The 13464-nt window shown below is 46.4% G+C and overlaps 1 protein-coding gene across 1 annotated transcript in view; it reads right to left on the minus strand.

Annotated features, from left to right (window-relative positions):
• Window positions 1–315: 315 nt before the first annotated feature.
• Window positions 316–13464, minus strand: part of LOC147736745 (uncharacterized) — a 65410-nt gene continuing 52261 nt past the window's right edge. The window contains exons 4-6 of the mRNA XM_086953461.1: window positions 5082–5142; window positions 4448–4501; window positions 316–3917 (exon numbers count right to left, since the gene is read on the minus strand). Coding sequence (XP_086809587.1) covers window positions 1210–2742 — 1533 coding nt within the window. The 5' untranslated portion in view covers window positions 2743–3917; window positions 4448–4501; window positions 5082–5142 and the 3' untranslated portion in view covers window positions 316–1209. The remainder of the gene's footprint in view (window positions 3918–4447; window positions 4502–5081; window positions 5143–13464) is intronic.

Consider the following 13464-nt stretch of genomic DNA (forward strand, 5'->3'; position numbering starts at 1 on the left):
CGTTAGTAAGCAGGCTTACCCTAACTGCACTTAAGGCACAGCACAGGATGCGTAGAGATAGTGGGGAGTAGACGCCCAAGTGTGAATGGACGGCTCCTGTAGTAGCACTTCCCCAGACTCAACTGGCAGATTGCTGTGGGTGACCGATGGGAGGTCACTGGTGGGGTCAAGGATGCCAGTAGAAGGTAGATGCTAAACTTGAGAGACTGTAGAATCTGTTGATGGAGTTGCTTGAGGTTTGATGAGGTGAAAGATGCAGGTTCTTTTGAAGATCGTCGCCAAAAGTCTATAGTGATCAAGTCCATACAGTTCAGGTGATTCAAGGAGGTTTTATTGAAGATGGTACAAGATCACAGGGAGACCATAAATAGATCAGTTTAAGATCAGAGTAAAACCAGATTAAGACCCCACAAGGAGCAGCCAGCAGGCAGCTCAGCTCAGTCAGCTATGACTTCTCTGACAGATCGCCAACATTCTGACAGCATCATCACATTAACATTCCACTCGTGGTAGAATAGCATTGCATTAACATAGCAGGATATAACAGAAGCAGGTTCAATTTGTAGAAAAAAGGAAATGATAAGAGGTCAATCAAGTGGATCTTTATAATACTAGACTGTTTCCCCCTAGAATAGAGGTGTTTAGAACTATTTATGGTGGGGCCAAGAATGGTTTGCATATGGTTGGCACTGTTTGTAGTTGTACAAAGACTAGAGAAAGATATGGTGGGATGTTGCAGAGATTAACTGCCAGTCCTCACTATACCTTTAGTTTTTCTCAATGATCAGCCCTACGTGGCACATGCATGAACCGATGTGGGTCCCATGGAGATGCACGACAAAGGGACTCCTGCTGCAGCTCCCTGGCGAGGCTTATTAAGGCTGCAAACAGTTCAAGGTTCTTGCATTCCCAATCATAGGGATGGAGTCTCAAAGTTCAGGATCAACTCGTCCGTGTGGGTTGGTGCCATGACTTATTAACACACAGAGAGCATAACACACTGAATGGAATGAGGCCACAAATAGTTACTACGAATAAGGTTAATTCAAACGTTTCCTTCCCCCGCTATTTGCTTTTCTCAGTAGACGGTTTGTTGGACAATCAATGTATTGATGTCTTTGTGGCTGCCTCATGGGAATGTTCTGCGATACTGAAACCTCCGCCCCAGGGTTGACACTGAGCACATTTTACTCTTCCCCACTGACTCTCTCATGTACATGGGTTGCATTTATAACTGAAGTTTTTGACACTTTGTGGGCACTGATAAGACTTTTGCCCAGTATGGATTCTCTCATGTTGAATGAGACTGGTCTTGTACCTGAAACACTTTTGGCATTCTGAGCACTGATAATGTTTGTGTCCAGTGTGTGTTATCTCATGCGCAGCAAGATTACCTTTCTGACTGAAGCTTTTATGGCATTCAGTACACTGATAAGGTTTTAACCCAGTGTGTGTTCTCTCATGTTGAATGAGACAGAATTTCAGTCTAAAGCTTTTCTGGCATTCAGTGCACTGATACGGTTTTAGCCCAGTATGGATTCTCTCATGTTGAATCAGACTGGTCTTATAACTGAAACGTTGTTGGCATTCTGAGCACTGATAAGATTTGTACCCAGTGTGTGTCATTTTATGTAGGGTGAGACTACTATTCCTACTAAAGCTTTTCTGGCATTCAGTGCACTGATAAGGTTTTAGCCCAGTGTGTTTTCTCTCATGTTGAATGAGACAGGCTTTCTGACTAAAGTTTTTCTGGCATTCAGAGCACTGATAAGGTTTTAGACCAGTGTGTGTTCTCTCATGTTGAATGAGATGGGTTCTCTTGCTAAAGCTTTTCTGGCATTCAGTGCACTGATAAGGTTTTAGCCCAGTGTGTTTTCTCTCATGTTGAACGAGACAGGCTTTCTGACTAAAGCTTTTCTGGCATTCAGAGCACTGATACGGTTTTAGTCCAGTGTGAGTTCTCTCATGTCGAATGAGACATGATTTCTGATTGAAGCTTTTCTGGCACTCTGAGCACTGATAAAAATTTAGCCCAGTGTGGATTCTCTCATGTCTAATGAGATTGGCCTTACAACTGAAGCTGTTTTGGCACTCTGAGCACTGATAAGGTTTTAGCCCAGTGTGTGTTCTCTCATGTTGAGTGAGATTACCTTTCCGACTGAAGCTTTTCTGGCACTCTGAGCAATGATAAGGTTTTAACCCAGTGTGTGTTCTCTCATGTCCAATGAGATTGTCTTTCTTACTAAAGCTTTTCTGGCATTCAGTGCACTTATACGGTTTTTGTCCAGTGTGAGTTCTCTCATGTTGAGTGAGAGTACCTTTCTGACTGAAGCTTTTCTGGCATTCAGAACACTGAAACCGTTTGTATCCAGTATGGATTCTCTCATGTTGAATTAAACATGCTCTCTGACTGAAGGTTTTCTGGCATGTATTGCATTGATACGGTCTTTCCCCAGTGTGGCGTCTCACATGTAAAATGAGAGAAGTTTGGTACAGAAAGTCTTTCTGGCATTCTGAGCACTGATGAGGTTTGTGCCCAGTGTGGATTTTCACATGTTGAAGGAGAGAGGATTTGTGAGTGAAGCATTTTTGGCATTCAGGACACAGATAAGGTTTTTGTCTGGTGTGAGTTCTCTCATGTTTAGTCGTGTGTGATTTATAACTAAAGCTGTTCTCACATCCATTACTTTTATTCGAGTTATGTGAGTCTCCATGTTGGGTTTGCTCCTGGACACCGGCCATGATAAGACTGAATCTGATTCCAGAGTATACTCGTTTATGTTATACTCAGCATTAACTTCTCAAATAAACTGCAGACGCTCTCCTTAACATTTGAATTTAACTAATTATAGCTTTTTTATCTGGAGATTATTGTCTTACTTTTAAAGGCAGCCTGTCTAACCTGTATTATAAACTTTCACTGAGGAGCCCCTTGTATTTATTAAGATGGATTCATTTTCTCCAAGTTCCTCCTTGGTGAGTTCCCTCAAGTTGAATTAAACTCAGTTTCTGAGTCCAGTTTATCAGATTTGATTTATGAGCTTTAAAAGCCCTGATAAGGTATTTGGGGTTTAGTGTTTGCCGTTAAAGTGTATTTGTTCATACAAGTAATGACAGGTGATTAGGGCAGGCAAGGGTGGCTTTATGAATTAGCAATACATAGCACCGCCCCCTTTTAAACTTTCTGTCAGGACATGCTTTGTCGCTCTATGGCTGAGGCAGGTACATGATCAACTTTGGCAGTCCGGGACACTTTGAAACTACTCGGATCAGCCCAAGAGATCGAGTTGGCGGGGACAATCTTTCTATATTAGAAATGTAATGACACTTGATAAAGAGTATTTACAATTCGTTTTTTTAAAATAATGTCTTCTCTCTACAAAGACGTAAACAAAAGCTTGCTCCTTTAAACTGTTGTTATTAGTCTTTTCTGACAATTCTGTCACATCACATGTATGGATGCTGTTGTTTTGGGAGGGGTTTGTGTCTCCAAGACATTTCTCATAAACCATCAGACAGAATTTACAACACTGAATATTCTCAAATGCACTGCGTGGGTATCCATTGTTGCCAATGTTCTTTGTTCAACCAATTTTGAAATGTGTCTTTTAAGCGAAAATATTTTTACAATTAGTAGATGCAGACTTTCAATTTACACTTAAGTACTATTTATATTTCAGAGGTTCCTCAATCTTAGCAACTGACTCTTGGTAAACATTTATCGTCATTTTTCTTGAAATATTTGACAACAAATTCACATTCAGCCATTTCTTCCGCTCTAAATTCATCACCATTACTGACACTTAGAATATGTTTCTCCTCTAGAGTTCAAGAATGTTTTAACTTTTCTTAAAATAATCTTTTTTGTTGTTTTTCACTAAATTAAACCTTCATTTTTCTGTTCATGCTTCAGTCACCTGTAGAAATGGAGATAGAGATTGTAAGGAACACAAATAAAAAATATTTATGATTTTATACTTTGCAGAAAGAAAGTATTTACAAAAGCAAGATGGGTGATCCGTTTGAGTTGCATTTCTGACAGTGGTGAAAACGCTCTTGGACACTGGGTAGAAAGGGAGCTTGGAACCACTGGAACTCAAGGATGTGACGGCAAAAGAAGTGAATATATTAGGAAGAAACACAAGTTAGACATATATTCTGACACAGATTCTGAGATGCAGCCAACACCATCAATTTACACTTTCTGTGGCAACGGCTGGCATCATATTTGTAATAGTTTTAATGAATTATCAGATGTTCTTTACTCCACTGCACACTTGCAGTGTTCATCATTTCCTTTTTCCAGTGATCTAGGAAAGGACATTTTATTACACAAAGGAATTGGCCTTGTTGTAATCACTGCTTCAAATGTGACCGTAGCCTGAGGCTGTGTCCAGTTAGCTCAGTGGAATTCACCATTTCAAATTGGGGGTTGATAAGAACTTACCTGGTGTCCCAGGACTCATCACACTCCTCTGTCAGGACCCGAGTTCTGCAACTCCTGACAAAGGAAAAACATCACAACAGTAAAGGAAACCAAAAAAGGACCAAAAAGACAAACACAAAACAAACAAACAGAGTGAAGAGAAAAAAAGACCATCTTCCACTCTCACTACAAGTACCCAAAACGACCCCCAAAGGGGCAAAGAAGACAGAAAAGGGCAGGAGGGGGGACGTAAAGAGGTGGAAGTCAGATCTGGAGAGAAAAGACACAGAAAGAACAGACAGAGGGGGGAACAGTGTCACATGGAGTAGAGGAGGAGAAAACTGCACCAATAGTAAAGGAACTGCTGGGCAAAACAGGAGGCAAGTGCTTGTGGCCCAGTACATCCTGACCTGATAAGGAACATGAGCTGCACTAGGCACATAACATGTTCCAGGAGGAATGTAGCTCCATCTGGTTATCAGAAGTCTGATAGCAGCAAAAATAGTGTACAGAGCGAGGCAAATGTTTAAGTTGGAGAGGCATAAATAAACTGGAACTAATGTTGTGTATTTTTGTTCCTGAAATGTTTTGTGTAGGTGATGTTTTGTATGGGAAGAAAGTAACTAAACTGCAAACCTTAAAAAGTCTTGCTTACCTTGCACTGTGAGATCCCAGTTATGGTATGTAGGCATACCACCCCAAGTGGTCGATGTAATCTGAAAGCAATCCAAAAGTAATTACAGTGTAACTCTAACTGCTTTTTGAACCAATACCAACTTGTAAGGATTGCAAATTCATCTACAACTTAATTATCTTATAAAACATTGCACAGGTCCTGCTTGGTTCTAAAATAAAACATTAGTATACCTTTTTTATACTTGCCTAATTGGTGTGGATTCAGTCTCTGAATGTGTGCCAGTCTTGACTGAGTGAATACAATAGATGCTTAACACACCCTCTGGATAAGCCTAACTGCTCGCCCACACTATCACAAAGAAGGCTGTTAGTACTTACCTAATTTAGCCTCTGCTATAACTCTGGGGACTCCGCGCACAGTAAACCTTACTTTGGTATAGTGTAAGCTGAGCCAGCTACCTACAGTTGGCGCTTTATATTTTAAAATTATCTAAAGGGAAAATGTGGAGGGTCAGTGTCTTGTGAGGACCAAAGGACGGCGACTCAAGAGCTGGAATTTGGACTCAAAATCAAAGGAAAGTTCTTATGTATAAAATTAGAGGTGGAGTGGAAACCCCACTCTGCCGGCAGATTCCGCGGAGTTTAGCTTCTCCACGTGGCAGAGTTTACTGGCACCCATCCCTACTTTTCAGGTGATTTCAAGACAAGGAGGCCCGCTGATGTGTCCAAAGCAAGGCAGCACAAGTCGCTGATCCTTGTGCCATATCTATTTTTGTCAATAGGACTTTTTTGCATTTATTGCAGTATACAACCCCTCGTCCCCAGCTCGTCCCCAGCTCAGGTGCATGTGCCTCAAATGTTCCGCACAATACCACTCCACGTCGTTATTAGGGTGGAGTTTTCAGTGACACATGGGCACAGTAATGTAAACTCCTCGGCCACAAGCGAAAGGGCTACTTCTGCAACTGAGAGGGGATGGCCAGTGTGCGGGAGCCCGTACCTCTTCCTGCCCATCCCAGCCAACCAGAAAGTGCATTTGGGATCACATGCCTGAGAGTTCCCAGACAAAGAAGGTTTCACCCCTCCCTCTTCCCTTAAGTCTACACCTTCACCTTGCAATATCCCTACAAAGCCAGAGAAGGGGCAGCTGGCACTTGAGTGGTCTGCGCAGCTCCAGGGTATTGGGCAGGTCCCTTCTTTACCTCACTCAGTGTCTAGCTGGCGCTGTGCAGACAGAAAGCTGCGACTAAGACTGCTGCTTCTCGCTGTGATTTTTGCTGTCAGATCTGTGCTGTGCTTGGGTCATCTCCCTGCTGCGAGGAGGGGGGAGCCCTATTCATCCCCCATCAATCTCTGGAGAGCTCGGCTTCCTCGGAGATGGAGGTATGGAGAGACACATCCAGCACAGCCACAGAGAAGTGATGGGGTGCTGGCCCTGGAGTGCTGTGGTAGTTTTGAGCTTAGAGCTGGAGTTTGTTTCCATGTCACATATAGTGATTTCTCCATTCTGTCCGAAACACTATCTTTCACGGGATGACACTTTCTTCTTGAGTGGGTAAAGCTTACAGTGGTTGGTGACCATGTGGTTTGAATTCTTATCTAGGGGTGAGCATTTGTTGAGGTTTATTTTGTTTGACTCATATGGGGTTGTTGTTGCCAATGCCCCTAAAGTGCCGTTTGTTACTCCGCATGTTACTCTTTGAGGTTTTGCTACCAGTTCCTAAGAGTCAGTCTGTGCAAAGGTGAAGGTTGTTAGTAGTATAAATTGTGAGGTTGAGTCGATGGTATGCATGCTTCTGTTTAATTCTATGTAGACTGGTATTTGAGCTCCGCCCCATTGATACAGAACGTTTTCAGAATCCTGGAGCCCCCACATTGGCACCAGCATGTGTTCTTTGAAGAGGGACTAAACTTTCTTGCCCTTTGGAGCCATCAGAATACGTTGGAGTCAAAATGTGAGTTTTCAGAAGTTTCTGAAGGTTATTTTTAAAAAAGTTAAAGGGTTCCATAGTGATCCTTCGTGCAATAAGACCGGCTACACTCCCTATGTTGACAATGTCTTGCGGTGCCTTAGCCCCTTTAATGGAAGGGGTTGGGTGCAGGATTGAATGATTAAAAGATCTAAAGATGTGACCACCACTCACCACCACCCGCAACAGGTTCCCCGCAGAAGCTGGAACAAGATCACCACCGACCAACTCACCACATCCCTGAGCCAGAACCCTCCCGCCAGCTCAACGAACCCCAACCAAGCTGCCAATAACCTCACAAGATGGATCACCAACTGCGCAGACGACCTCGCCCCACTGAAGACCCCCCCTGTCAGACCCGGCAACAAGAAAGCATCCTGGTTCACCGACGAACTCAAGAGCTCCAAGAAGAACTGCCGGGCCCTCGAGAAAACCTGGCGCAGAGACCCGACTACAGATAACATGACCACCCTCTAGCACGCCACCCGGAAACACCACCAGCTGATCCACACCACCAAGAAAACCGCATTCAAGGATCGACTGGACAACAACGCCCACAACAGCAAGGAACTCTTCAACATCGCCAAAGAGCTCTCGAACCCCAGCACTGGAAACAACGACATCACTCCCTCGCAAGACCTCTGCAACTCGCTCGCCTCGTTCTTCCACAGCAAGATCGCAGACATACACATCAGTTTCAGCACACAGCCGACGCACCCTCCGACCGTATCAATGCCCCCCCACCACCACCCTCCGAGCCTGGACCCAGGTCAACACCGAAGACACCATCCGCACGATGAACTCCATCCACTCCGGATCACCAACCAACCCCTGCCCTCATCACGTCTTCAACAAGGCCGACTCCGTCATCGCACCCCACCTCCGGGACATCATCAAAACCTCCTTCGACACCGCCATCTTCCCAGAGAGCTGGAAGCACGCCGAACTCTGCGCCCTACTGAAGAAACCATCAGCGGACTCAGATAAGACGGAAGTCCTCATCCTGGGATCATCACCCTCCGCCTGGGACAGCTCCTGGTGGCCCCCTGCCCTGGGCAACGCACCCAAACCAACGGACCACGCACGCAACCTGGGCTTCATCCTGGACTCCTCCCTCTTGATGACCAGACAAGTCAACGCCGTCTCCTCGTCATGCTTCAACATCCTACGCATGCTGCGCAAAATCTTCCGGTGGATCCCCACCGAAACCAGGAAGATGGTCACCCAGGCCCTCGTCACCAGCTGACTGGACTACGGCAACTCCCTCTACGCCGGTACCACAGCCAAACTTCAGAAAAGACTCCAGCGCATCCAGAACACCTCAACACAACTCATCCTGGACATCCCCCGACACAGCCACATCGCCGGACACCTAAGAGACCTGCACTGGCTCCCTGTCAGCAAGAGAATCATGTTCCGACTCCTCACCCACACACACAAAGCTCTCCACAACCAAGGCCCAAGATACCTCAACGTCCGCCTGACCTTCTACACTCCCACCCGCCAGCTACGATCGACCAACCACGCCCTCGCCTCCGTTCCCCGCATCCGTAGAGCCACAACGGGAGGAAGATACTTCTCTTACCTGGCTGCCAAGACGTGGAACTCTCTCCCCATCCACCTCCGCCTCTCCCAAGACCACCTCTCCTTCAGGAAGCAACTCAAGACCTGGCTGTTCGAACAGTAGCGGACACCCCTCCCCCAAGCGCCTTGAGACCCTCCGGGTGAGTAGCGCGCTATACAAATGCTTTGATTGATCGATTGCTTAGCACATGGGGCCGCAGCGCTTTCTACCCAGAACAGTGAGGAGCCTACTGTGTGTAGGGTAAATGTGCATACTTCGTACGTCTTTGGGCGCAGAGTCGGATTTACCAACGAGTGTACTCATACAGATGAGAATAGGCCTCTAATGTACCCTTGTTCTCAACACTTCTTGGGAGAATGGGTGTGAAGCTCTAGGATTGCACCACTTGCTCTGACATCAGGGGTCCAACTTTTGGTTCCTTTCTTCTGTCATGTGGTTGTCAGGTAGGACATGGGGTGTTCCCTAACGCCGAAGCCTCACTGCCTAAGTGGGAGTTGAGGTGTTCAAAAAGGCGGAGCTCACAGGCATTAGTATGAGGTGTCCTCAGTGTCACAACTCGCAGGACCACATGCCAAAACTAGCAAGGCCTTATTTTTGTCATGCTGTTCCCTAGCAGCTCTCTGCGTCCCACCCAAAATCTAAACTTCTGAAAACAGGACTTATTATACAGGGAAAGTCAAGTTTTTCCCCTGATCCAGGCAGTATTTTATTTCAGCCATATCTTTATTGTGTTTATTTGCTGGTCTGCAGTGTGGTGTCCTTGCACCTTCTGGCGTGTCTGGCAGCATGCAGACATGCAGAAAATCAAAGCTAACAGACCATGGCAAGTGGACTGCACTTACACGTTGGCCCTTTGTATGAAGCCTGAAGCCCAGGAGTCGGGGTAGGGGGCAAGAACTCTTTGTTTCTTGGGTGGCACTGTGTCATGGCCAGGGTGGTTGAGTGGAACTCTGCTGAATCTCGCAGAGTTTTTGTAAATCTCACCAGAATTCAATGGAGAAAAACTCAGCGAGTTTTGCCGCCACCATCAAAAATCTATAAGAGGACTGGCATGAAGTCTACCTCTTGGAAAAGGGTACAACAATTCCAGCGAATATCCCAAAACAGTACATTTTATAAGTGTTCACATTATTGACATGCTTCATGATGAGGCAATAATAACAACAACCAATTGAAGTTCATGAAAACATAATGAAACAATTCCAGTTTAAAAAACACACCTATAAACTGAATAATTAATAGTGACTAAAAGAGAGGGGATGACAATGGATATTATATGTTCTACAATACAATACATCAACATGGGACCGCAATATTACTTTTTCTGAGGTGCTGTATTATCCTCCATTTTCTAATCGTTTTTTAAATTCCCATGATTGCATGGGTTCCCTAAAACTCCTTTTAGAATGCCGTGCTCAATCATTTTATCAAGGAGAGGTTGAATTCCCTCCTCTAATCCACGTGTAAGATTGCACTGAGTAGTGTGTGGATACACAGCAGTCAGTTTCAACGTGGTTGCAGTGAGGAGTGTATGGACACACTGCAGTCGGTTTCAACGTGGTTGCACTGAGGAGTGTGTGGATACACTGCAGTCGGTTTCACCGTGGTTGCACTGAGGAGTGTGTGGATACACTGCAGTCATTTTCACCGTGGTTGCACTGAGCAGTGTGTGGATACTCTGCAGTTGGTTTCACCGTGGTTGCACTGAGGAGTATGAGGATACACTGCAGTCGAATTCAACGTGGTTGCACTGAGGAGTGTGCGGACACTTCAGTCAGTTTCACCGTGGTTGCACTGAGGAGTGTGTGGATATACTGCAGTTGGTTTCAACGTGGTTGCACTGAGGAGTGTGTGGATACACTGCAGTCAGTTTCATCATGGTTGCACTGGGGAGTGTGTGGATACACTGCGGTCGGTTTCACCCGGGTTGCACTGAGGAGTGTGTTGATAATCGGTAAACGGTTTCACCATGGTTGCACTGAAGAGTGTATGGATACACTGCAGTCTGTTTCACCGTGGTTGCACTGAGGAGTGTGTGGATACACGGCGGTCAGTTTCACCCGGGTTGCACTGAGGAGTGTATGGATACACTGCGGTTGGTTTCACTGTGGTTGCACTGGGGAGTGTGTGATTGCACTGCAGTCAATTTCCCAGTGGTTGCACTGAGGAGTGTGTAGATACACTGCAGTCAGTTTCACTGTGGTTGCACTGAGGTGTGTGTGGGTACACTGCATTCAGTTTCATTGTGCTTGCACGGAGGAGTGTGTAGACACACTGCAGTCAGTTTCACGGTGGTTGCACTAAGGAGCGTGCGGATACACTGCAGTCAGTTTCACCGTGGATGCACTGAGGAGTGTGCGGATATACTGCAGTCGGTTTCACCGTGGTTGCACTAATAAGTGTGCGGATACACTGCAGTTGGTTTCAATGTGGTTGCACTGAGGAGTGTGTGGATGCACTTCAGTCAATTTCCCAGTGGTTGCACTGAGGGGTGTGTAGATACACTGCAGTCAGTTTCACTGTGGTTGCACTGAGGTGTGTGTGGGTACACTGCATTCAGTTTCATTGTGCTTGCACTGAGGAGTGTGTAGACACACTGCAGTCAGTTTCACTGTGGTTGCACTAAGGAGTGTGCGGATACACTGCAGTCAGTTTCACCGTGGATGCACTGAGGAGTGTGCGGATATACTGCAGTCGGTTTCACCGTGGTTGCACTGACAAGTGTGGGGATGCACTGCAGTTGGTTTCACCGTGGTTGCACTGATGAGTGTGTGGATACACCACTGCAGTCGTTTTCACCGTGGTTGCACTGATGAGTGTGTGGATGAACCACTGCAGTCGGATTCACTGTGGTTGCACTGAAGAGTGTATGGATACACTGCAGTTGGTTTCAACGTGGTAGCACTGAGGAGTGTGTAGATATACTGCAGTCGGTTTCACCGTGGTTGCACTGATGAGTGTGTGGATAAACTGCGGTCGGTTTCACCGTGGTTGCACTGAGGAGTTTGTGAATACACTGCATTTGGTTTCACTGAGGCATGTGTGGATACACTGCAGTCAGTTTCACTGTGGTTGCACTGAGGAGTGTGTAGACACAGCATTTGGTTTCACTGTGGTTGCATTGAGGAGTGTGTGGATACACTACATTCAGTTTCACTGTGGTTGCACTGAGGAGTGTGTGGATACACTGCAGTCGGTTTCAACGTAGTTGCACTGAGGAGTGTGCGGATACACTGCAGTCGGTTTCATTGTGGTTGCACTGAGGAGTGTGTGGATACACTGCAGTCGATTTCAACGTGGTTGCACTGAGGAGTGTGTGGATACACTGCAGTCAGTTTCACCGTGGTTGCACTGAGGAGTGTGTGGATACACTGCAGTCGGTTTCATCGTGGTTGCACAGAGGATTGTGTGGATACACTGCAGTCGGTTTCACTGTGGTTGCACTGAGGAGTGTGTGGATACACTGCGGTCGGTTTCACCCGGGTTGCACTGAGGAGTTTGTGAATACACTGCATTTGGTTTCATGGAAGAGGTGTGGCGCAGTGGCCAGGGCGACTGACGCTGGAATCTGGGGATCACGGTTTGATCCCCAGCTCCGGCGGCAGGTTAGCCCAGCACCATGTGACTCTGGGCAATAGCTTGCTTAATCTTCCTGACGGCCCCCAGCGCCTAGAGACCCTTGCGGGTGATTGTGCGCTTTACAAATGTGGATTTATTATTTTATTATTGTGGTTTCACTGAGGCATGTGTGGATACACTGCAGTCAGTTTCACTGTGGTTGCACTGAGGAGTGTGTAGAGACACAGCATTTGGTTTCACCGTGGTTGCACTGAGGAGTGTGTGGATACACTGCATTTGGTTTCACTGTGATTGCACTGAGGAGTTTGTGGATAGACTGCATTCAGTTTCACTGTGGTTGCACTGAGGAGTGTGTGGATACACTGCAGTCGGTTTCAAAATGGTTGCACTGAGGAGTGTGCGGATCCACTGCAGTCGGTTTCATTGTGGTTGCACTGAAGAGTGTGTGGATACACTGCAGTCGGTTTCAACGTGGTTGCACTGAGGAGTGTGTGGATACACTGCAGTCAGTTTCACCGTGGTAGCACTGAGGAGTGTGTGGATACACTGCAGTCGGCTTCATCGTGGTTGCACCAAGGATTGTGTGGATACACTGCAGTCGGTTTCACCGTGGTTGCACTGAGGAGTGTGTGGATACACTGCGGTCGGTTTCACCCGGGTTGCACTGAGGAGTGTGTTGATAATCGGTAATCGGTTTCACTGTGGTTGCATTGAGGAGTGTGTGTATACACTGCAGTTGGTTTCACTGTGGTTACACTGAGGAGTGTGTGGATACACTGCAGTCTGTTTCACCGTGGTTGCACTGAGGAGTGTGTGGATACACTGCGGTCAGTTTCACCCGGGTTGCACTGAGTATTGTGTCAATAAATTGTAATCGGTTTCACTGTGGTTGCCTTGAGGAGTGTGTGTATACACTGCAGTCGGTTTCACCGTGGTTGCACTGGGGTGTGTGTGGATACACTGCATTCGGTTTTATTGTGCTTGCACTGAGGAGTGTGTGGATGCACTGCAGTCATTTTCACTGTGTTTTGCACTGAAGAGTGTATGGATACACTGCGGTTGGTTTCCCTGTGGTTGCACTGAGGAATGTGTGGATACACTGTGGTCCGTTTCACTGTGGTTGCACGGAGGAGTGTGTGGATGCACTGCAGTCAATTTCCCAGTGGTTGCACTGAGGAGTGTGTAGATACACTGCAGTCGGTTTCACTGTGGTTGCACTGAGGTGTGTGTGGATACCCTGCATTCAGTTTCATTGTGCTTGCACTGAG

This window comes from Lissotriton vulgaris, chromosome 1_2 (genome assembly GCF_964263255.1).
Source record: "Lissotriton vulgaris chromosome 1_2, aLisVul1.2, whole genome shotgun sequence".
Taxonomy (NCBI): domain Eukaryota; kingdom Metazoa; phylum Chordata; class Amphibia; order Caudata; family Salamandridae; genus Lissotriton; species Lissotriton vulgaris.